This window comes from Solea senegalensis, linkage group LG11 (assembly GCF_019176455.1).
Source record: "Solea senegalensis isolate Sse05_10M linkage group LG11, IFAPA_SoseM_1, whole genome shotgun sequence".
Taxonomy (NCBI): Eukaryota; Metazoa; Chordata; class Actinopteri; order Pleuronectiformes; family Soleidae; genus Solea; species Solea senegalensis.
In genome coordinates, this window is record NC_058031.1 from 16595810 (window position 1) to 16618123 (window position 22314).

The window sequence follows — 22314 nt, forward strand, 5'->3', positions numbered from 1 at the left end:
ATTGTAATAATAATAATAATAATGACTTAGATGTTTTTCTTTATGCGGCGATACGTCTCTGATTAAAAATGTTTCTGCGTATACCACTATGAACATATCCATAAACATCCAATAAACAATTACAATACGTTTTCAGAACTTATTCCGGGTCTGTATCAAACAAGTCATATGTTTTCAAAATAAAAGCACGTGGTAGTATCTTCAAAAACAGTTTATTGTTTCATATTCCTATGGTTCCTGTTTTTGTCATCAAATCAAAAAGCGGCTAATATGAAGAATATAAAACATATTGTGGTTTGTTTGTGAGACTATAATCACAATAATAATCATCAGAATAAGAATTTATTTTGAAAACATAAAACAGAAGTCGTATACTCAAATGTTCCTTCTAGCTTGACGGAAAGTAGAATCGCCGGAGTCAGCATGGATGACATGGAGAAATGGCCAGAAATAGAGAAAGTCGCAAAGGAGAAGAGACGTGAGCTGGTCTTACAGGGTCCTGGTGTGGACACGCGGATAAACTCTCACGGAGGACTCACCTCGTCCATCTATTCCCTCACACTGCTGAATTATCTGGAGGTTAGCCAGTGTCCGAGTCTGACTCAGATCCACGAGGACATTCAACGCTTGACGAACCTCCAGAGCCTCATCCTCTGTAGGAACAAACTCTCCTCCTTCCCGAGTGTCATCGGGAAGCTGAAGTCCCTGAAGGTCCTGGACCTGTCGGTGAACAACCTCACGGTTTTGCCGGAGGGCATCGAACACCTGGGAGAGCTGAACACTTTGAACGTGAGCTGCAACAGCCTGGATGTGCTTCCGGAGGGGCTGAGCCAGTGCACCAAGCTCTCCACCATCAACATCTCCAAGAACAACATCAGCGCTTTCCCCGCGAGCTTCTACTCCGAGCGGCTGGATCTCCTCAGCAGCCTGGAGGCCTCCGACAACTGCATCCAAGAGCTGAGCGAAGATGTCCACAAGCTAGCTGCTCTGAAGGTGGGGGACAGGAAACATGCCTTTTACCTTTTAATTCATTTATAGATCTGTCCGTCCATCTGTGTGCTCCCTCATGAGAAAATAATACAGCTCCCCTTCTTCATATATTTCCGTGTTCTGCTTTTACGACGGATTTTAAGGTAATTAAAGGTACAGTGTCGTGTCGTGTGTTCAAAATCATACGGGTAGGATGATCTGATGATGAAAACTACCTCATCAGAATATGGTTCCATATAGACTTATGCAGGTAGGATGATCTGATAGTCAAACTAACCCCATACGGATGGCTTGCTTGATCCCAAAAGAAAATGTCAGATTTAAAAGAAGATAGACAGAGAAAATAGATTTACACCCTTTAATAGGGGGTTACAGATTTTACAGAACTTCAGGGACAAGAAAGGTAAACAGAGGCTTGAATGTGTGTACTCTGTTGTTACAGATGTGATTTTCACATATCAGAAATTCATCCAAAATGAAAGACATCTGGCAATGGACATGTTAAGTAGAGTACATTAAAAATGACTTGAATTTTGACTCTTACACTCTTTCTGCCTGACGCCCAGATGCTGGATCTCTCTAACAACAAGCTGAGGGAGATCCCCTCGGGTCTGAGCAACTGCCCCAAGCTTAAGGAGATCAACTTCAAAGGAAACAAGCTGAGCGACAAACGGCTGGAAAAAATGGTCAATGGTTGCCAGACCAAGTCCATCCTGGAGTATCTCAGAGGAAAAGGGAGACAGGGAGAGGACGGGGGCGACGCGGACGGTGGACGCAACGCTGACAAAAAGAAGAGGCAGCAACAGAGGAAGAAGAAGAATGAGAAGACGGCAGATGAAGCAGAAGAGGTGGAAGAAGTGAATAAGATGGTGGTGAGGATTCTCCACATTTCAGACGCCTCCACAGCACTCACTGTCAAAGTCACTCCAGAGGTTAAGGATGTTCGGCCCTACTTGGTGTGCTGCGTGGTCCGGGGCATGCACCTAAAGCCTGGGAATTCTCTCAAACGCTTCCTCATGGCTCAGGTAAGATGGAAACCTTCACCTGGGGTCAGACATCACAACGTAACTGTGTGTAAACACCCCTGTTGTTGTTTTTTTCAGACCAAGCTTCACGATGATTTGTGCGGTAAAAGGACCACGGCGACCATTGCAGTTCACGATGTGCAGCTTCTCAAGGCTCCACTCGTTTATGACGTCAAGCCACCTACACAGCTGAAGGTACGCTGACATGGAATGATTGCTTTGTTGTTCTCAGCAATTTATTTAGGTGTGAGGCTAGCTAGACCTTTTGATGTGCGTGCGAGTGTTTTGATTCACACACTTCATGAATACACTCACTTTCTGTTAGATTGTTCCACTCGGTCGGAAGGAGATGACAGCGGTGGAGCTGGTGAGACACCTTCACCTTGAGGCTGAGGAACTGAGGAGACAGAAGAAAAGGCAGAACGTTACTGGCCTCCACAAGTCAGTACAAGCTACTCTTCATACAGCATGAGTTTGCCTTTTTGAGGTTAAAATCAAGTCAAGGGAGGATTTTGTGTGGTGATTTATTTTTTTTAAAGGGGGGGAGACTCTTATCAAACTGGATTGTGAAGTTTTAAACTGTTATTTGATTGCACTTTCCTTACTTGGTTCCACTGTTCCACAGTCACTCTGTGTCAGAATTATGAAGCAACTGTTTGATTTTCGGTGAAGCTTGAATGCAGAAATCAGTGTGTGTACATTTTCCACGTAAATACAAGTGAGGAGGACAAACGTTAACCGTTACATATACTAAATGAAACCAAGCAAAGAGTTATCACAGTGAGCTTTAGTTTAGTTTATTTTTTAATTTTTTTTACAGATACCTGCAGCTTTTGCAAGGAAAAACTCTTTACCCCTGCCTTGTTGATGCTGAGGGACATGTGATCTCCTTTCCACCCATTACCAACAGTGAGAAAACCAAGGTGTGTGACTATATGTCGAATTACAGGGGCAAGCTCTGAAGTTGTGCGTAACATTTAAACAATTTCTTTGTCTTTTTCAGTGATGAATAATAATCAGCTGATTTAATTGTTTTGTACAGATTAAGAAGACGACCAAAGAGTTGTTTCTGGAGGTGACGAGTGCAGCCAGCCTGCAGACCTGTAAAGATGTTATGGACGCTCTGATTGTAGTAAGCTCCTCTTTTTTTTTTCTAGCTGTAAAGATTAATTTCAGTTCATGACAAGTTATATTGCATTTTCAGGAAGATTTTGAGCAAAATGACTGACCTTAAAGTGTTAAAGCCCTGCTGAATGTAAAGCAAAACAAATGGCACTTTTCCACTACTCAGTTCCAGCATGACTCGACTCGGCACAGCTCAACCTACCTGGTACCTGGTACTTTTTTAGTACCTGGTCTGACAAGCGAGCCGAGCCGATACTAAAACGTGAATGATGAAAACAATGATGAACGGTAGATCCGTTCAAAACAGTCGAGTCGTGCTGGAACTGTTTAGCGGAAAAGCGCCTGAGTGTGGACGTGTGTGAAAGAGGATGTGATGCAGATGACTCTCTGTAGAAAAGAACATCACCGATTCACTGTTTGTCCAAGGAAAACTACCCAGCTGCCCATTAGGAATGCAACTGTTCACTTTCACAATTTCCAATTAGTTAAAAGTGTCCAATATAACCATAAAGGCTCCGCTACAATGATTGTTTCTGGTCTCTTGAAACTGAGATTTTAGCACAGTGTTTTTCTATGAACATTAGCAGCACAGTGAGGAAAATTTTATTTTATTTTTAAAGTTACTGCAGGTAAAGAATAGTCGTGGCAAGTAGAGGTCAACTGATATGGAATTTCTTTTGTGTGGCTAATGCTGATTTTTAGAAATCAGGGCAGCCAATGGCAGACAATTTTTTGTATGTGTTTAGCCATTGTTCTTTTTAACCTCAGCTGATGAAATATAGCTGCTTAATGAAACCTCTGGAGTTTTTCATCTGTGAGAGATATATGAATGAAATGCATGTGAAAGACAAAGAATTCATATGTTGAAGTATAGTGGTGAAATAAAGAAGAACCAAACCACATACAAGCATTTAGAGGCCGTTTCCTGTTTCATCACAGAAAATGGCAGAGTTGAACAAATTCACGGCGGAGCATCAGGAGGAGGCGGGGTCAGATGGAGAAGGGAATGGGCCAACAGAGCCGGTAACCAGCAGCGACACCTCCAGTGAACTGATCGTCGAGCAGGTCCGAACCGTTGACCAAGACGGGAACCTGAAAGTCGTCTACCCGTCAAAGACCGACCTCTCCACAGACGCCAGCAACGTGACCGTCGTTTGGTAGTCGAGCTGTAGACGACCGCGCGACGGTTACACTTACTCACACAAGTGTTTGCCAGATTTATTTATGGGGACGAAAATATCACCACACAGTTCACAGTAATTGTCGAGTAAACGTGTGCATCAAAGTTTGGGACTGTTTTTACTGCCATTTCTCTAACACCTCATACTACATTAAAAAAATAAGCCGGCCATTTCCAAGTGATAACCCGTGTGTTTGATGATTAATTAAAAGGTGTTAATGTCTTAAAAAATCGATTTAAACAATTTAACACTTGAGATGAAACATACTGCACACTGCATTGTCTACTGATGAATTTAAACATTGTATGGATGAATTAAGCTTATGCAATAATGTCACCACCTTAAATTATGTTCACGGCAAAACGGTCCAAATATTTTTGTATCACTTGCACACTAAAGACAATACGTTGGTATAAATAAATCTTGGTTCTTGTCTGGTCTGTGGACTGTAGTTTGCTGATGCACTTGTGTGGAGGAGTCCTGTGTTACAGTCTCACCATGAGGTGTCACTTGTGAATCACTATAACACTTGAATTTCTGGTGGATAGAATTTCTTCCATGGAGGTTTTGCGTTTGTTTTTTGATTAGGAATGAAGAAATTACATTGATCTGCAACAAACTTTGTAGTTGGACAATGGGAAGAAGCACCCATTTACATCACTTTAATATCAGAAAATGGATATTCTGTTAAGGATCTTAGCTGCTCATTAAAACCCATGTGTTCTAGTATATGCCTGTGGCATTTTCTTTCTGTCCCTGCAATGTCCCTGTCAGGTAGATCTTGAGTGACTGTTATAACTGTTATAAAAGAGTGGCTCTGCAATGGACCCATTAGAATCATGTTTCTTTGTGAGATGAGGCGTTTTTGTCATTTAATCAGGAAATAATGAATGTTCTGCACCTGGTCACCAACAATCCAAACAACCTTTAACTGCCTAAAAACAGGATTTTTAGCTCATTCAGGCCCATAATATATGTTGTATATGCTATTTAACGCCTGTGGGTTGGGGCTAGGGGTTATAACCCTAGAGTAATGCATCCGACAGACTGACAGGCCAAATGACCATCATGAGTTTCTAATATACAGTTTGTTATATATCTTATATAAGTATTCTGATATAATCGCTCACCAATGGACAAAATCACAAACAGACATATTTTGTTCACTGTATGTTTGTTTGTTGTGACAAGACTTCAGAATCACATACGATCTGCAAAAGAAAAGAAAATATTCTATATCCTCTCTTTTTTCTGTTGAATTACATATGAGACACAGGTACTTACAATCACACACGTAAGCCACCTCCAGGTACTTGTAGGTGCCGCCACAGGGATCTGTAAACACCGAGTTTGATGCTTCGACAGTACAGCTGTTTTTCCCGTCACATCTGTAAATGCAGAGTAACCGGAGTGTAAATGTAAGAGAAAAAAGTGGTATTCAGGCCTTCTTTAAATGAGCAACTCACATTCCTAAAAGCACAAGCCTACCAAACTCAGATCAAAGACAGCTGTAACTTTGTAGACAAATTATAGGTGCCAGGCTCATTCTATCTTTGTTGAACCAAACCTAACGGACAGAGGACCGATATCTCAACTATGCAGTCCTTCCCAAGGTCGACTCTGTATCAGCAGAGGAAGGCGGTAGACATCTTGACCTGACATCTCTCCCCTCTCCCCCTTTTCTCATAAACCTTAGAAATACCAGAACTCTGGGATTCACAGGCAGAATGACAGAGGACGCCTGACTGTTAGCATCTCCTTGTTCATGTTTGGCATCGTCTCAGTTCTCCTCAGATCAGAGCTGTTTCCAATAAATCTTTTCAACGTAACTTATCACTCACTCCAGAAACGCCATCCTTGGTCGTCTCCCCTGAAAATCAAATCTCCACAACAGTAAACGGGTTTGTAATGGAGGCGATGTTCATACATGCTATGAATGCCTTCCCTTCTGCAATGTGATGCCGTGGAAAGTCACCACAATCACCTTGAATTAAGTCCAAAGATGAACTTCATTGATTTCAGTGCAGTGCAGACGTGCAGTTCAAGACCAAAACTTTGAAGTCATCTTATCTACCCCCCCGCCAACAAGTCTTCGTTCATCACACTGTATTATTATATTATATAATGTGTGTTACCTCGTAGCAACAATGTTAGTGGGGTTGGAGCAGTCAACGTTTAAAATTTTAGATTCAGGTCGTTTGTAAGAGCAGGTTGTCTGGTCACGACGTCCATAGTCAGCTCCATACACAGTTATTACTTGTCCTTTATCTGACAAAAAGGGGAACAAAGGAAATAAAATTAAGAAAAAAAAACAGTTCATTTTATAAAGGTCAGTTATGTTGAAAATATAACTGCTTTTGATGAAATGAACCCAACATGAAGGCACCACTGTCTTACCACAGTACAAATGTGCTGAAGAGCCCTCACATGCGACAACATGATCTGTCAAAGTAACGGGAATCCCGTTAGACAACACCATCACAACACATTTGTATCTACAGTTCTTGATGGCAGGAGTGTGACTGACTTGCTGGGAAGCAGGTGTATTTGGTCTGCAGATACTTGAAGATTCCATCGCAGGGATCAGAGGTACGGATAAAATCCGTGTTTATCTCGCACACCTTCTTGCCGTTACACCTTTGAGAACGACACCAGGCAAAATCACATGAAATAAAGAAATCATACATGTTACAAACACTAAAATCAAACGTCACCCTTTTTTTTTATTTTAAATGACTGATAGTTATTTTGTAGTGGAGTGATGCTTTTTTTATGTGTGTGAGTGAGAGAGTGGATGGTTGTTTGTCTCAAAGGATGGAAATCTATACTGAAAAACTTAACTGACACCAGACAAGGGAATATTGTATACTATTTAATCATGAGCTAGGGGAACACAGGTGAAACCAATGAAGGGCAGGGTTAGCAATCTCAATGGAGGGAAAAATCACACAAAGGCATAACATAAACATAATGTATACCTGGTCTTGAGGGCATCTACTGTGCCCTCTTGAGCGCATGCTGTGTTGGCAAGCTGTTGTGGAGGAATCTCCTCACTGCAGGTCACCTCATCTGCACGTCCGTACAGTGCTGTCTGCACTGCGATCACCCCGACGTCTGTTATCACACCAGAGGAGACAATAAGGACCAGGATCTCATAAAGAAGTGTTTTCATTTAGATCATCAATTGAAGTTCATTGCAATCCCACTCAACGGGTACATAAAAAAAATGATGTGATCTCTACAGCTGTATGTTGTATGTAGTTGTTGATTATTATTCTGTCTCTGGTCTTCGTCAAGAGAAATGATGTTACATTAGTTATGTGCTGCATGACTGTGGCGACCCCTGGTGTCACCAAGTGTCTGGTGTTTGTTTTGTGCCTGGGGTTTCATTGGTGTCAACTGGGAACACCTGGGTCGGTGCTCCCAGGCCTATATAATCAAGGCCCTGTGGCCCATTCGGCCCTTCCCTCTGCTGCTTCTGGTTGGTATGGTTTGAGTTGTCCTGAGTTGTTGGGTTTGGTGTAATTTGTTGTTTTTTCCTTTGCAGGCACGCTGCCAGTGTGACGAGATCAGCAGCATGGCCTTATGTATATTGTTTTGTACACTTTACAACATACACACACCTTTCCCCTCATGCACACCTTACACTACTGATTATACTGATATTCATACTCTATATTATTAGTATTTCATTGGCCTTTACATAATTTGATTTCTGTTCAATAAATTACTCTTTGTTATTCCTTCAAGGGGTGTATTTCTCATATTTGTCAGGTCTCAAGAGTCGGAGCGTGACAAATTGGGGGCTCGTCCATTAGTTTGTTTGGTTAAACCTCATTCAGGTTGCTGATTTGGTGTTTAGTTTACAAGCTGTTCTAGTTTATTTTTGGGAGATACACCTTGTGTTTTAGTAGTTATTGTGGAAGTGTTTTTGGCTTAAGGTCAGACTTCAGGGTGCTGAACAGAAGGTACGTGTTACTGACTGGATTTGGTGTGTGAGTTTTCCCCGTTAGGCTGTATGGCGTTTCCCCTTTGGGACTCGTCAGTTTTTTGTTTTTTTTCTGTAGTGTTGTGGGCAAACGGGGTTGAGAGCAGTTGTCTCGGGAGCACAGCTTTGGTCCCGGAGAGGTTGCCTATTACGGGCAGCCTTATCCGCGCTAAGGTATTCAGTGTCATAAGTACCCGCCGCGGTCCCCACATGAAGACTAGGGTTGAGTTTAGCAAGCTTGGGTTAGGCAGTTAGGGGGAAATACTTCATGGGTAACTTTTACCTCACACTTATTTAATTGGTTAACACGTTGCATTCTGTTGAGTACCTGTAAACCGCTATGGCTTCAGTTGAAGAGTTTGTGAAGGCACCTACGGAGGAGTTTGTGAAAAGCTGTAAGAAGGAGCAGTTAATTCAGATCGCTGACCACTATGGTTTTAGTATTGATAGTAAAAAAAAAAAGGGGGAGATTTTAGCTGCGGTGTTGTCTTCATTGTATGAAGAAGGGGTTTTGGTTAAAGGAGAGTTGGGCCTAGACTTTGTAGGATCAGCACTGGGGCCAATTGGTATATCTGCGACTGGGTTGACATTCGAGCAGCAGAAAGAGTTGTTGAAGATACGGTTACAAGCAGACATGGAGAAGCAACTTGAGTTGGAGAAAATTCGGCAACACACTGAGAGATTGAAACTGGAACTAGAACACTCTAAATTAACGATGATCAGGGATGGAAAGATTTCCCTAGCTGAGTCGGGTATGGGGGACCAGTTTTCCACCACTTCATCTTGTGGTATTGATATTGGGGCTAATTTGCGGTTGTTACCGAAGTTTAATGAGCGTAACCCCGATACTTTCTTCATTTTATTTGAACGGGTAGCAGATGCTAAAGAATGGCCAGATTCAGATAGGGTACTGATGCTGCAGTGTGTTCTTACAGGAAGGGCTCAAGATGCATATTCGGCGTTATGTGATTCTGACAATTTGGACTATGCTATGGTAAAATCGGCTGTCTTAAAAGCGTATGAGTTGGTTCCCGAGGCATATCGCCAAAAGTTTCGTAGTTGGGTCAAGGGGGATACGCAAACAAATGTAGAGTTTGTCCGTGATTTGCTGTCTCATTTTAACCGGTGGTGTTCTTCTGCAGGAGTGGATTCGTTTGACAGGCTTTGTGAGTTGGTTGTCTTGGAACAATTTAAAAATGCAATCCCTCAACGTGTTGCAACATATATTAATGAGCAGAAGCCCACCACTGCGCTTAAAGCGGCTGAGTTGGCTGACGATTTTGTGTTGACACATAAAGGTAGTTATGCGCGCTCTGGAGTTGAATGGAAAAGTGGAGATAACGGTGGTAATTCTCGCGCTGGTAACAAGTTTCCGAAATCTGGTCCATCACGTACTGGTACGTCCTCCTATACAGGAACTGATGATGCCAGGGTTTGTAATTACTGCCAGGGTGTGGGTCATTGGAAAGGACAGTGTCCGTTGTTGAAGTCGCGGGGTTACTTTGAACAGCACTCCTCCTTGCATGCTCCAACTATGTTGTGCTCTACTATTTCAGACCAGAGGCCTGTAAGTGTAGGGTCAAGCAGCTCCAGTGGTTCTGGTTTTGAGCCATTTATTATCGATGCGCGTGTGTCCTTGGTGGGTGGTGAAGAGCGTGTGCCCATTAAAGTGTTGCGTGACACAGGTGCTAAACACTCATTTATTGTTGAATCTGCACTACCCTTTTCACCGGTCACTGAAACGGGGGATTTTGTTCTAATGCATGGTATGGAGTTAGGCTTGATTCCCGTGCCACGCCATAATATGGTGTTGGAGTGTGACCTGGTAAAGGGCGTTGTGCCAGTCGGGGTGCGCCCTGCATTGCCAATAGATGAGGTTGTTATGATTTTGGGTAACGACTTGGCTGGTAGCACGGTGTGGGCTGACGTGCCGCCGCCTCCAGTGGTTATTTCTAAGCCAATTGTGGCTAAGAAACAAGATAATGGTGGGAGTGATCCAGAGGTTTTTCCAGTCTGTGCCGTGACACGTGCCCAGAAAAGCAAAGTTAAAGTGTTAGACCCGACTGTTTCAGGGTGTTCTGACGGTATGTGTCCTGCAGAGCCTGTAGTCTCTTTGCCTGTTCTTCCTTCGGTTTCAAGGGATGAATGGGTTAGAAGCCAAAGGGCTGATTCTTCCTTGTCTTCTTTGTGGAATGAGGTCTTGTCAATGGGAAAAGTAAGAGACGTTGCTCATGGTTACTTCCTTAAGGAAAACTTGCTGGTGAGAAAGTGGGTGCCTTGTGATGGAGAGTTTGTTGGTGAAGCGATTTACCAAGTTGTTGTGCCAAGCAATTTACGCGAGGTGGTGTTGGAAACAGCACATGATGGTTGTGGACACTTAGGTGTACGAAAAACTTATGACCGTGTCCTACGCTATTTCTTTTGGCCTCGATTGAAGCGTGACGTCTCTAAATATGTTAAGACGTGCCATACATGTCAGCTCACTGGGAAGCCTAGTCAGGTGATTAGGCCTGCTCCTCTTTCTCCGATCCCAGTTGTTTGTCAGCCATTTGAACATTTGATAATAGACTGTGTGGGGCCCTTACCCCCATCCAAATCTGGCTGTGTATATTTGTTGACAGTTATGTGCCAAACGACGAGATATCCCGCTGCATATCCTCTGCGTTCTATCTCCGTTAAATCCGTTGTCAAGGTTTTGACCCAGTTCATTTCAGTTTTTGGCATTCCACGAGTCATTCAAAGTGATCAAGGTTCTAATTTCACATCACATTTGTTCAAGGAAATCCTGAAGCAGTTGCGTGTGAAGCATAACCGGGCTTCGGCGTATCATGCGCAGAGCCAGGGGGCACTTGAACGATTCCATCAGACATTAAAATCAATGTTGCGTTCTTATTGTATGGAGATGGGGAGAGACTGGGAGGAGGGACTACCCTGGCTTATGTTATCTGCAAGGGAAGTGGTGCAGGAAAGCACAGGGTTTAGCACAAATGACTTAGTTTTTGGACATATGGTGCGTGGTCCTTTAGCTATCCTCCAAGATGACTTGACTGACAGAGAACCGCCCAAGAATCTGGTGGACTATGTAAATGGTTTTCGACATCGACTGTTCACGGCGGTGGAAATGGCACGGAAAAACTTGGGGGGAACACAGGCTAATATGAAAAAACTGTATGACCGCAGGTCGGAGAGCCGTCAGTTTAGTCCTGGTGACCAAGTTTTAGCGCTTATGCCGCTTGTAGTCTCGCCGTTTCAAGCTAAATTCACAGGCCCATACACTGTCGAAAAGCACATATCAGAACATAACTATCTGATTGCCACTCCAAACCGGAGGAAGAAGTCTCAGTTGTGCCATGTCAATTTGCTTAAACCATACTATGATCGTGGAACTTGTGATGTTGATTCTATGGCCCAGAGAGAAAATGTTAGTCCTGTACTCATGGTTGATTCTGTGTCCTCAGGTCCTAGCATTCCCGACATGAGACTGATCGATGAGCTAGATGTTAATGTACCTGATGATCCAGTCGTATGTGGTAGGCTTAAAAACTCAGAGACTTTGCGCAATTTGCATAGTTTACTGGTCCATTTACCTGAGTTGCATAGAGTTGAGCTAATGGGACTGATTGAAGAATTTCCAATGTTGTTTAGTGACACGCCCTCACGCACAAATCTTATTGAGCATGATATTGACGTTGGTGACTGTCCTCCAGTCAAACAACGGTTCTACCGTTGTGCGTCGGGCAAATGTAAGATATTGGAGTCGGAGGTAAAATATATGTTGGATAACCAAATTGCAGTGCCGTCATCCTCCAGTTGGGCGTCGCCGAGTTTGCTGGTGGGAAAATCGGATGGGTCGCCTAGATTTTGTAATGACTATCGGAAAGTCAATAAAATCACTAAGGCTGATTCCTATCCTTTACCTCGAATGGAGGATTGTATTGACCAGGTTGGTTCGGCCACATTTGTTAGTAAATTTGATTTGTTAAAAGGATACTGGCAAGTTCCTCTGACAGCGCGTGCTCGTGAAATTTCTGCATTTGTAACACCTTTCGGACTGTACGAATATACAGTAATGAGTTTTGGCCTGCGTAATGCGCCCGCAACATTTCAACGCCTTATGAATATGGTTGTATCCGGTCTTGAGGGGTGTGCTGTTTATCTTGATGATGTTGTTATTTTTAGTAACACCTGGAATGATCACATTCAACGTATTGGTGCTCTGTTTGGTCGCCTGGCTGAGGCACACTTGACAATAAATCTTGCGAAGTGTGAGTTCGCTAAAGCGACGGTGACATACTTAGGTCGGGTGGTTGGCCAGGGACAGGTTTGTCCAATAGGGGCTAAAGTTGATGCCGTCATGCAGTACCCCGCGCCCACTACCAAGAAGGAGTTGATGCGATTCCTGGGTCTTGTAGGTTATTATCGAGCGTTCTGTAAGAATTTCTCAACAGTTGTTGCACCTTTGACAAATTTGTTAAAGGGCAAGGCTAAATTTGTGTGGTCTTCTCTATGTCAGATTGCATTTGACAATGTGAAGACTCTTCTCTGTGCTGCTCCCGTGTTGGCTGCTCCACGCTTGGATGAATCATTCAAGCTGGAAGTTGATGCCAGTCTGGTTGGAGCAGGTGCCGTGTTGTTGCAGGAGAGGGAAGGGGTTGATAGACCCGTCAGTTACTTCTCTAAAAAGTTTAATTCGTATCAGCTTAATTATTCCACAATAGAGAAGGAAGCGCTGGCTCTTATCTGGGCCCTTCAACATTTCGAAGTCTATGTCGGTTCTGGAAATGGATCATTGGTAGTGTATACGGACCATAACCCTTTGACCTTTCTTGGTTCGATACAGTGTCCAAATCGTAGGTTAATGCGATGGATGCTATTTCTTCAGTCTTACACCTTAGATGTTAGACACATTAAGGGGAGAGATAATATAGTAGCAGATGCTCTATCTCGTGCTCCTGTGGTATAAGATGTTTTTTTTTTGTTATGCTCCATCTTGAACTGTTTTTCAGGTACCTGGTTGCAGAGGTGGGTCCTAGGATCAGAGGAGTGGGTATTGCAAAACGTAAGGTGGATATATTTTTTTTTTTGTGATCCTTTGGGACCCTGTCTTAAGGGGGGGGGTGTGGCGACCCCTGGTGTCACCAAGTGTCTGGTGTTTGTTTTGTGCCTGGGGTTTCATTGGTGTCAACTGGGAACACCTGGGTCGGTGCTCCCAGGCCTATATAATCAAGGCCCTGTGGCCCATTCGGCCCTTCCCTCTGCTGCTTCTGGTTGGTATGGTTTGAGTTGTCCTGAGTTGTTGGGTTTGGTGTAATTTGTTGTTTTTTCCTTTGCAGGCACGCTGCCAGTGTGACGAGATCAGCAGCATGGCCTTATGTATATTGTTTTGTACACTTTACAACATACACACACCTTTCCCCTCATGCACACCTTACACTACTGATTATACTGATATTCATACTCTATATTATTAGTATTTCATTGGCCTTTACATAATTTGATTTCTGTTCAATAAATTACTCTTTGTTATTCCTTCAAGGGGTGTATTTCTCATATTTGTCAGGTCTCAAGAGTCGGAGCGTGACAATGACTGTTATGGATTTTAATCACTCCACTGTCTTTGTTTCTGTGAGTCAAAACATTAGTGTATGAAAGAATCTGCAGACTTCAGGCAAATCATGGGCTGAAGTAGGAAAATGCCAAAATAGTAATTGTAAAATATAAACACTAATACTGACTTAATGAGGACACAATGATTGCGCAAGTTCAGTCATACCACAGCTGAGGCGCTGGACATTGTCGTCGTTGTCACAGGTGGTAACCATCTCCATGGAAACTATTGGAAATAAGATATGAAAATGAAGAATGCATACATCCAGTTTCTACAAATATAGCTTTTTTTTCTAATGATCCAGTGGCATTTTCTTTCTGTCGCTACAGTTTACAGTCAGCCAGGTCTTGAGTGAGCTTTTAAAAGTTTCAACACAGCCATTATAAAAGAGCAATGGACCCATTAGAATCATTTTTCTTTGTGAGATGGTGTTTCTGTATCTGGAGTTACAACAAATGCAAACAGCCTCAGATGTTTACCTGCTGTCCAGAGCACACATGATGTTGCCAGCACTGGAAAAGAAACAAGAATCATTAAAACGCCACCATTTAAATCGCACATATTTAAATGATAACATTAACAATAACTTTTCTTTGAGTGTCTCAGTAGCAGATATTACTCCTGTAAATGACATGCAGCTGAAACGAAAGTGGTGGAATTGCTGCTGGTTTCTGTACAAGATTTAACTAAACTGAAGCATTGGTTCACAAGTTCAATGTTATAATAGTTTTAGGGGATTTTTTGAAAAAATAAGCACATTTTCACGACAATTTCAGTTAGTTTTATTTAAATATATATACACACATACATATACACACACACACATATATATATATATATATATATATATAATAAATATATTTCAGTTAAATTTATTTCAATTTCAAATTTGCAATATTTCATTAGTTTTCTTTAACTATAATAACCTTGGTTAAGTTTAAAGCATCTAAAATAATAAGTCAAAGCATTACAAATCGATTAAGGGTCAAGGTCCAGGGTCGTGACACACATAAGATACAATTAAAATGTTAACAACTGCATTCTCCAATGTGATGATGAGAGTTTTAAAATATAAATTCCAACACCTGTATTACATGGACCTCCATTACATGGAGTTTACAGTTAGGCAGGTCTAGAGTGAGCTTTTAAAAGTTCCAACACTCTGTTCCACAGTCGTGGGCCGTTATAGAAGAGTGACACCTCACTGTGGATCTTTGTTCTCAATTTTGGAATCATGAAAGAAGACCTGAGTGTTCTCTAGAGCCGATTGTTTAAAAGCAAATCAGACAGAGAAAGACCAAGACCATTAAGGGCTTTTAAAAAGTGTCAGAAGTTGCTTTTCTAGCTGTGTACTCACGCAGAGCGGTGCTGAGTCTGATGTGCAGCATGGTTTCAGAAGATCCTGTCTTAGCTTACTGCTGGGTGCTGACGGAGGTTGGGGCTGTCACCCCTCTATTTATTGTGCTTGTTCAGGGACTGCCTCAAACCTAATCATGTGCCTCTGTGAACTTTACGTGTTCAAGGCGTTTTCTGGCATCTAGAAGGAAGAAGTGCCTCGTCTTTTTTAAATTTGCTTAGCTCAGGATGATCAGGTTTAATTTTTTTGCCCCTCAACGTCCTGACAGCCACAATGTAGTGAAGCCAGTCAGGGGGTTTTGAGGACACAAGATATTTGGATCAATTTATTTTCCACTACATATGTAAAAAAGGCCTGCATTCATGATCCAGCTCTCAAACTCTCCCATGATCTTATCATCATCATCATCATCATCATTATCATTATCTCACCCCACTGAAGAGTGAGTTTCTCCTCCTGCTGATGTATCCGAGTTCCCTGCAGCTGGAGAGCACTTCGAATGGGGGTCAGAGTCTGAGTCCATGTTTGGCCAGTTCTTACTATCAGGCTGAACAAACACTGGATGTGGACTTAAAAGCCCGACTCGACAACAGTCTCAGTTTGAACAGAGAAATACCTTTTACTGGTCTTGAACAAAACAGGTTTCCTAAAAAGCAGAAAGCAACAGAAGATACAAAAATACAAAACAGTCAAAAGGCTACTCGAAAAAACATCCAAAATACGGGCAAGGGCGCTTGCTGGTCGGCAGACAAGACGTACTGGCAACAGACACAGGAAACTAAATACACAGGTGGAGGGATGATGATAAGCAGGTGAAACACATCAGGGCGGGGAAGGTAATCACAGAGGAGGGAAACTTTACAGGAAGAAGACTTTAAAACGAGAGGCAACGGTATATATACTGTAAATGTATATATATTTATCAGTCATCAGTCATCATCTAACGCTTTATCCTCCATCAGAGCGTCGCGGGGGGTGCTGTGCCAATCTCAGCTACATCGGGCGATAGGCAGGGTACACTCTAGACAGTTCGCCTGTCCATCGCAGGGCCACACACAACTAGAGACAAACAACCTTTCACTTATTTTATTTTATTTTGAAATATTTATTTTATTTTATTTTGAAATATTTACCAAAGCCTTTACCACATACTTTAAAGCCTGTCAGGTTGATGAGTGTTTAATCCTTTTCTGAAAATGGGCGAGCATAATTACGGTACATTTGTTATAATGTAGGACTATTGGAAGAGTGCAATGAAGCCATTGCAATGAAGCCACATGGACACATGTCCATGTACAGCAATGAAAAGGAAGAATGCATATACACAATTTCTATAAACATAGCTTTTTTTTAATGATCCATTGGCATTTTCTTTCTGTCTCTAGAGTTTACCGTCAGGCAGGTCTTGTGTGAGCTTTTTAAAGTTTCACCACAGCCGTTATAAAAGAGTGTCTCTGCGATGGACCCATTAGAATCCTGTTTCTTTGTGAGATGAGGCGTTTCTGTCATTTAATCAGGAAATAATGTATGAATATTCTGCACCTGGTCACCAACAATCCAAACAGTCTAAGAATGGAGCTGTCAGTGGTAAGTCATGCATCTGACAGACTGCACATGAATGACCGTCATGAGTTTCCAATCTATGTTATATGTGTTCTGATATAATGTCTCACCAACGGACAAAATCACAAACAGACATATTTCGTTCACCGTGTTTATTGTCACAAGACTTCAGAATGTTGACACTAGAATGACACAGGATCTGCAAGAGAAAAAAACAAAAATGATTCTGTCTTCTCTTCTCCACACAATTCTTTTTTTTTCTCTGTTGAATTACATATGAGACACAGGTACTTACATTCACACACGTAAGCCACCTCCAGGTACTTGTAGGTGCCGCCACAGGGATCAGTAAACACCGAGTTTGATGCTTCGACAGTACAGCTGTTTTTCCCATTACATCTGTAAATGCAGAGTAAGAGTGTAAATGTAAGAGAAAAACATGTTCTTTGTGTAGTGTTTACAGTATATATGTTTGTACGTTACCTCTGAACTAAGTGCAGTAAATGTGGCTACTGGCCTTGACTAGACTCAATGCGTCTCTTTGCTATATAGAACAAACACAACAGTGGCGACGAGGATAAAAAGGAATATGATAAAGCGTTGAACTACTTAACACAATCGGACATTCTGTAACGTTTGGGAGGATTTTACACACGGACAATTTGGAAGAGAATATAATTCGAAGCCCCTGGCGTGAGGAAGGCTGGATGCATTCGATAGCTCCACGGAGGATTGGAACACTTATATTGAACGAATTGAACCATTTTTTGCTGCTAACGGAGTAGAGGATGACAAATTTGTTCCTGTTCTGCTGAGTGCTATGGGTGGAAAGAATATGAAGTATGACGACATTGTGGAGGTAATGCAGTCACATCTATCGCCAAAACCGCTTGTAATAGTGGAACACTTTGAGGCACTGAGCGAGGCACTACAAGATCGATTAGTCTGTGGTCTTAGACATGAAGGAATCCAGAGGAGGCTCTTAACGGAGGCAGTGGAACTGCAAGATGGAGTGAAAACCAAAAGTGTTAATCAACTGACCATGAGAACAACACACAGGCAGTCGGAACAGGAGAAATGCGACAGGTGTGGTGGCTATCATTTATCATCTCAGTCTAGGTTCAGGAATGAAGAGTGTAGGAAATGTGGAAAAACTGGACACATGGCTGCGGAAGCTAAAGCTTGATTAGCACGCCATAAAGAGCCTGCATGTTTTGTCCAAAGCGTCAGATTCAACTGAGGCCAAGCTGAATCAGATCCTGGATGAAGCGGTGATGGTGTTCAAGGATGGAATCGGCAAACTTAAGTACATCAAGGGAAAAATTACACTCAAAGAAGGTGTTCAACTGAACTGTCTCGAAGCCGATGGAATACTTTCCAAAGTCAACTGGAGTCCCTGGGCTACCCCAGTGGTCCCAGTCATGAAAAGAAATAGCACAGTTGAGCTTTGTGGCGACTTTAAAGTCTCTGTTAACCCAGTACTTCTGATTGAGCAATATCCGCTGCCGAGAATTGAAGATATTTTTGCTAAATTGTCTGGCGGGCAACGTTTTTCAAAGGTGGATTTAGCAGAAGCATACCTCCAGATGGAAATGGAAGAAGACTCAAAGATGTTTTTGACCATCAATACCATCAAGGGTTTGTACCAATACAATAGGCTTGTGTTCGGCAACAAGCCAAGGACCAGGTGTTACAAGGGGTACCAGGCACACAATGCTACCTCGATGACATCATAGTGACGGGAGACACTGATATCGCTCACCTCGAGAACTTGAGACAGGTCCTGAAGAGACTTGAAGAATATCGCCTCCGAGTGAGGAGGGACAAATGTGAGTTCAAAGGAGTTCTAATAGGCTCAAAGTTTTTTCATTGCCTTCAGCAGTATTAGAATAGTGTTAAATACAATGGTTTACGATTACAATCTAAACATGATGTCAAATACAATATTTTTCTCTTCCAGATACCTGTGACTAAATGTTTGTGCCATTTTAGATCCAGTATGATGTGTAAATAGTACATTTAGGTACGATATTGTTGAAATTGCACTTATATTTCTCAAGAAATATCATGTTTTGTAAAAATATCCTTCATTAAATGTAAAACAAAGGAGAAAAAAAGCAAGCAGTTGTTGTTGTTCATAGGTTATTATGCTATTATTTTACTATTTTTACTGGTCCGGCCCACTTGAGATAAAATTGTGCTGTATGTGGCCCATGAACAAAAATGAGTTTGACACCCCTGGTTTAACACATAACATATAATCTGATGAATCAAATAAATATCTCTTCAACTACAAACAAAAATCACACGTTGTCCCCTTCAGTGGACATGTGAAGAACTCCATGAAAAATACACGTTTAAAAAAAGTTCAGATCTTTTTCTGAACCAAAGGTTATAAGTGTTATTAGCTGCTTAGATTTAGGTGGTCAAACATGACAGACTGAATCTGCATTGGTCAGCAGAGGCATACAACCACACAGTGTGTACATTTTTGGACATAATGTGAGTGTGGAATTCATTTCTTATATGATAAAAAAAAAAAAAACTTTGAAGTCATCTTATCGACCCCCCACCAACAACAAAGTCGCTTCAAGTCTTCGTTCATCACACTGTATTATTATATTATATAATGTGTGTTACCTCGTAGCAACAATGTTAGTGGGGTTGGAGCAGTCGACGTTTAAAATTTGAGCTTCCGGTCGTTTGTAAGAGCAGGTTGTCTGGTCACGACGTCCATAGTCAGCTCCATACACAGTTATTACTTGTCCTTCATCTGACAAAAAGGGGAACAAAGGAAATAAAATTAAGAAAAAAAACAGTTCATTTAATAAAGGTCAGTTATGTTGAAAATATAACTGCTTTTGATGAAATGAACCCAACATGAAGGCACCACTGTCTTACCACAGTACAAATGTGCTGAAGAGCCCTCACATGCGACAACATGATCTGTCAAAGTAAAGGGAATCCCGTTAGACAACACCATCACAACACATTTTCATCTACAGTTCTTGATGGCAGGAGTGTGACTGACTTGCTGGGAAGCAGGTGTATTTGGTCTGCAGATACTTGAAGATTCCATAGCAGGGATCAGAGGTACGGACAAAATCCGTGTTTATCTCGCACACCTTCTTGCCGTTACACCTTTGAGAATGACAGCAGGCAAAATCACATGAAATAAAGAAATCAAATATGTTACAAAAACTAAAATCAAACGTCACGTTTTTTCTTTTCGTTTTTTTTTAAATGACTGATAATGTCACTGTGTGCGAGTTGTTTTTTTTTCTTCTGACCAACACAAGTGGGGTGATGTGTTTTTGTGTGTGTGAGTGGGAGAGTGGATGGTTGTTTGTCTATATGTTGAAGATGTGACCCCACCTTTCGCCCTATGACAGCTGCAATTACCTCCATCAGCACCATGACCCTCATGTGGAGGATAGAATAATAAACAATGGATGAATGGATTGTTGTGTGTCGCTGGTTGTAGGGATGAGACACACGTGAGTAATTAGGTTGTTTAAACATGTATAAACATAATGTATACCTCGTCTTGAGGGCATCTACTGTGCCTGCTTGAGCGCATTCTGTGTTGGCAAGCTGTTGTGGAGGTTTGCCCGCACTGCAGGTCACCTTATCCTCACGGCCATACAGTGCTTTTTGCACTGCGATCACCCCAAGGTCTGTTATCACACCAGAGAAGAAAATAAGCACCAGGATCTCATAAAGAAGTGTTTTCATAAAGATCATCAATTGACATTCATTGCAATCAAACTCAACGGATACATAAAAAAAATGATGTGATCTTTAAAGCTGTATGTTGTATGTAGTTGTTTATTATTATTCTGTCTCTGGTCTTTGTCGAGAGAAACAATTCAACATTAGTTATGTACTGCATGACTGATTTTAATCACTCCACTGTCTGTGTTTCTGTCAGAGTCAAAACATTAGTGTATGAAAGAATCTGCAGACTTCAGGCAAATCATGGGCTGGGCCAAAATAGTAATTTTAAAATATAAACACTAATACTAACTAAGACACAATGATTGTGCAAGTTCAGTCATACCACAGCTGAGGCGCTGAACATTGTCGCCGTTGTCACAGGTGGTAACCATCTCCATGGAAACTATTAAAATAAGATATGAAAGAACAAAATGATGTGTATCCAAGGTACAAACTGCCTCTGGAGTTACAACAAATGCAAACAGCCTCAGATGTTTACCTGCTGTCCAGAGCGCACATGATGTTGCCAGCACTGGAAAAGAAACAAGAATCATTAAAACGCCACCATTTAAATCGCACATATTTAAATGATAACATTAACAATAACTTTTCTTTGAGTGTCTCAGTAGCAGATATTACTCCTGTAAATGACATGCAGCTGAAACGAAGGTGGTGGAATTGCTGCTGGTTTCTGTACAAGATTTAACTAAACTGAAGCACTGGCTTAAGTTCAATGTTATAATAGTTTGGGATTTTTTGAAAAAAATAAGCAAATTTTCACAACAATTTTAGTTAGTTTTATAAACACAATTATTTTAAAGTTTTTATTTCAATTTTTATTTTATTTCAACTATAATATAATAAGTCAAAGCATTACAAATCGATTAAGGGTCAAGGTCCAGGGTCGTGACACACATGAGATACAATTAAAACGTTAAAAACCTCATTTTCTAATGTGATGATGAGAGTTTTAAAATATAAATTCCAACACCTGTATTACATGGACCTCTGTGTTCATCATATACACATTCACAAAGCACAGTAATGAATTACTCTTCCTGCCCTAGCATTTTTTAAATGATTGTCTCTACAGTTTACAGTTAGGCAGGTCTAGAGTGAGCTTTTAAAAGTTTCAACTCTCTGTTCCACAGTCGTGGGCCGTTATAGAAGAGTGACACCTCACTGTGGATCTTTGTTCTCAATTTTGGAATCATGAAAGAAGACCTGAGGGTTCTCTAGAGCCGATTGTTTAAAAGCAAATCAGACAGAGAAAGACCAAGACCATTAAGGGCTTATAAAAAGTGTCAGAAGTTGCTTTTCTAGCTGTGTACTCACGCAGAGCGGTGCTGAGTCTGATGTGCAGCATGGTTTCAGAAGATCCTGTCTTAGCTTACTGCTGGGTGCTGATGGAGGTCAGGGCTGTCACCCCTCTATTTATTGTGCTTGTGCCGGAACTGCCTCAAACCTAATCGTGTGAACTATATGTGTTCAAGGCGTTTTCCAGCATAACTTCTTCCTAGAAGGAAGAAGTACCTTTTAAAAAAAAAACAAAAAAAAAAACGTTTGCTTATCTCTGGATTTGAACAGTGTCAATCTTCATTTTTTGCCCCTCAACTTCCTGGTAGATCAATATCAATCACTGACAGCCACAATGCAGTTAAGTCAGATAAGGAACTTCGTGTCAAGCTTTTTCTTTAGACACACTTTATTCTACAAATGAAAGGAAACAAATAAGAGGAGAAATGTAATATATGCAATGT

The 22314-nt window shown here is 41.6% G+C and overlaps 2 protein-coding genes across 2 annotated transcripts; one reads left to right on the forward strand and one right to left on the reverse strand.

Annotated features, from left to right (window-relative positions):
* The first annotated feature begins 367 nt into the window (after nt 1–367).
* On the forward strand, nt 368–4754 carry lrrc47 (leucine rich repeat containing 47). Its single transcript, XM_044038789.1, has 7 exons — nt 368–993; nt 1557–2015; nt 2094–2210; nt 2341–2456; nt 2836–2938; nt 3058–3147; nt 4080–4754. Exons 1-7 carry the CDS (start codon nt 424–426, stop codon nt 4299–4301), a joined length of 1677 nt encoding a protein of 558 aa, XP_043894724.1. The 5' UTR covers nt 368–423; the 3' UTR covers nt 4302–4754.
* A 720-nt stretch (nt 4755–5474) lies between these two features.
* Nucleotides 5475–22070, reverse strand: LOC122776842 (rhamnose-binding lectin-like). The gene is made up of 17 exons (XM_044037588.1): nt 21890–22070; nt 21054–21086; nt 20898–20957; nt 20379–20514; nt 19869–19978; nt 19739–19783; nt 19478–19610; nt 17133–17236; nt 15275–15328; nt 14397–14429; nt 14083–14142; nt 7300–7435; nt 6849–6958; nt 6719–6763; nt 6457–6589; nt 5606–5709; nt 5475–5532 (listed from the first exon to the last, which is right to left on the reverse strand). Exons 1-17 carry the CDS (start codon nt 21918–21920, stop codon nt 5522–5524), a joined length of 1338 nt encoding a protein of 445 aa, XP_043893523.1. The 5' UTR covers nt 21921–22070; the 3' UTR covers nt 5475–5521.
* Nucleotides 22071–22314: the final 244 nt, after the last annotated feature.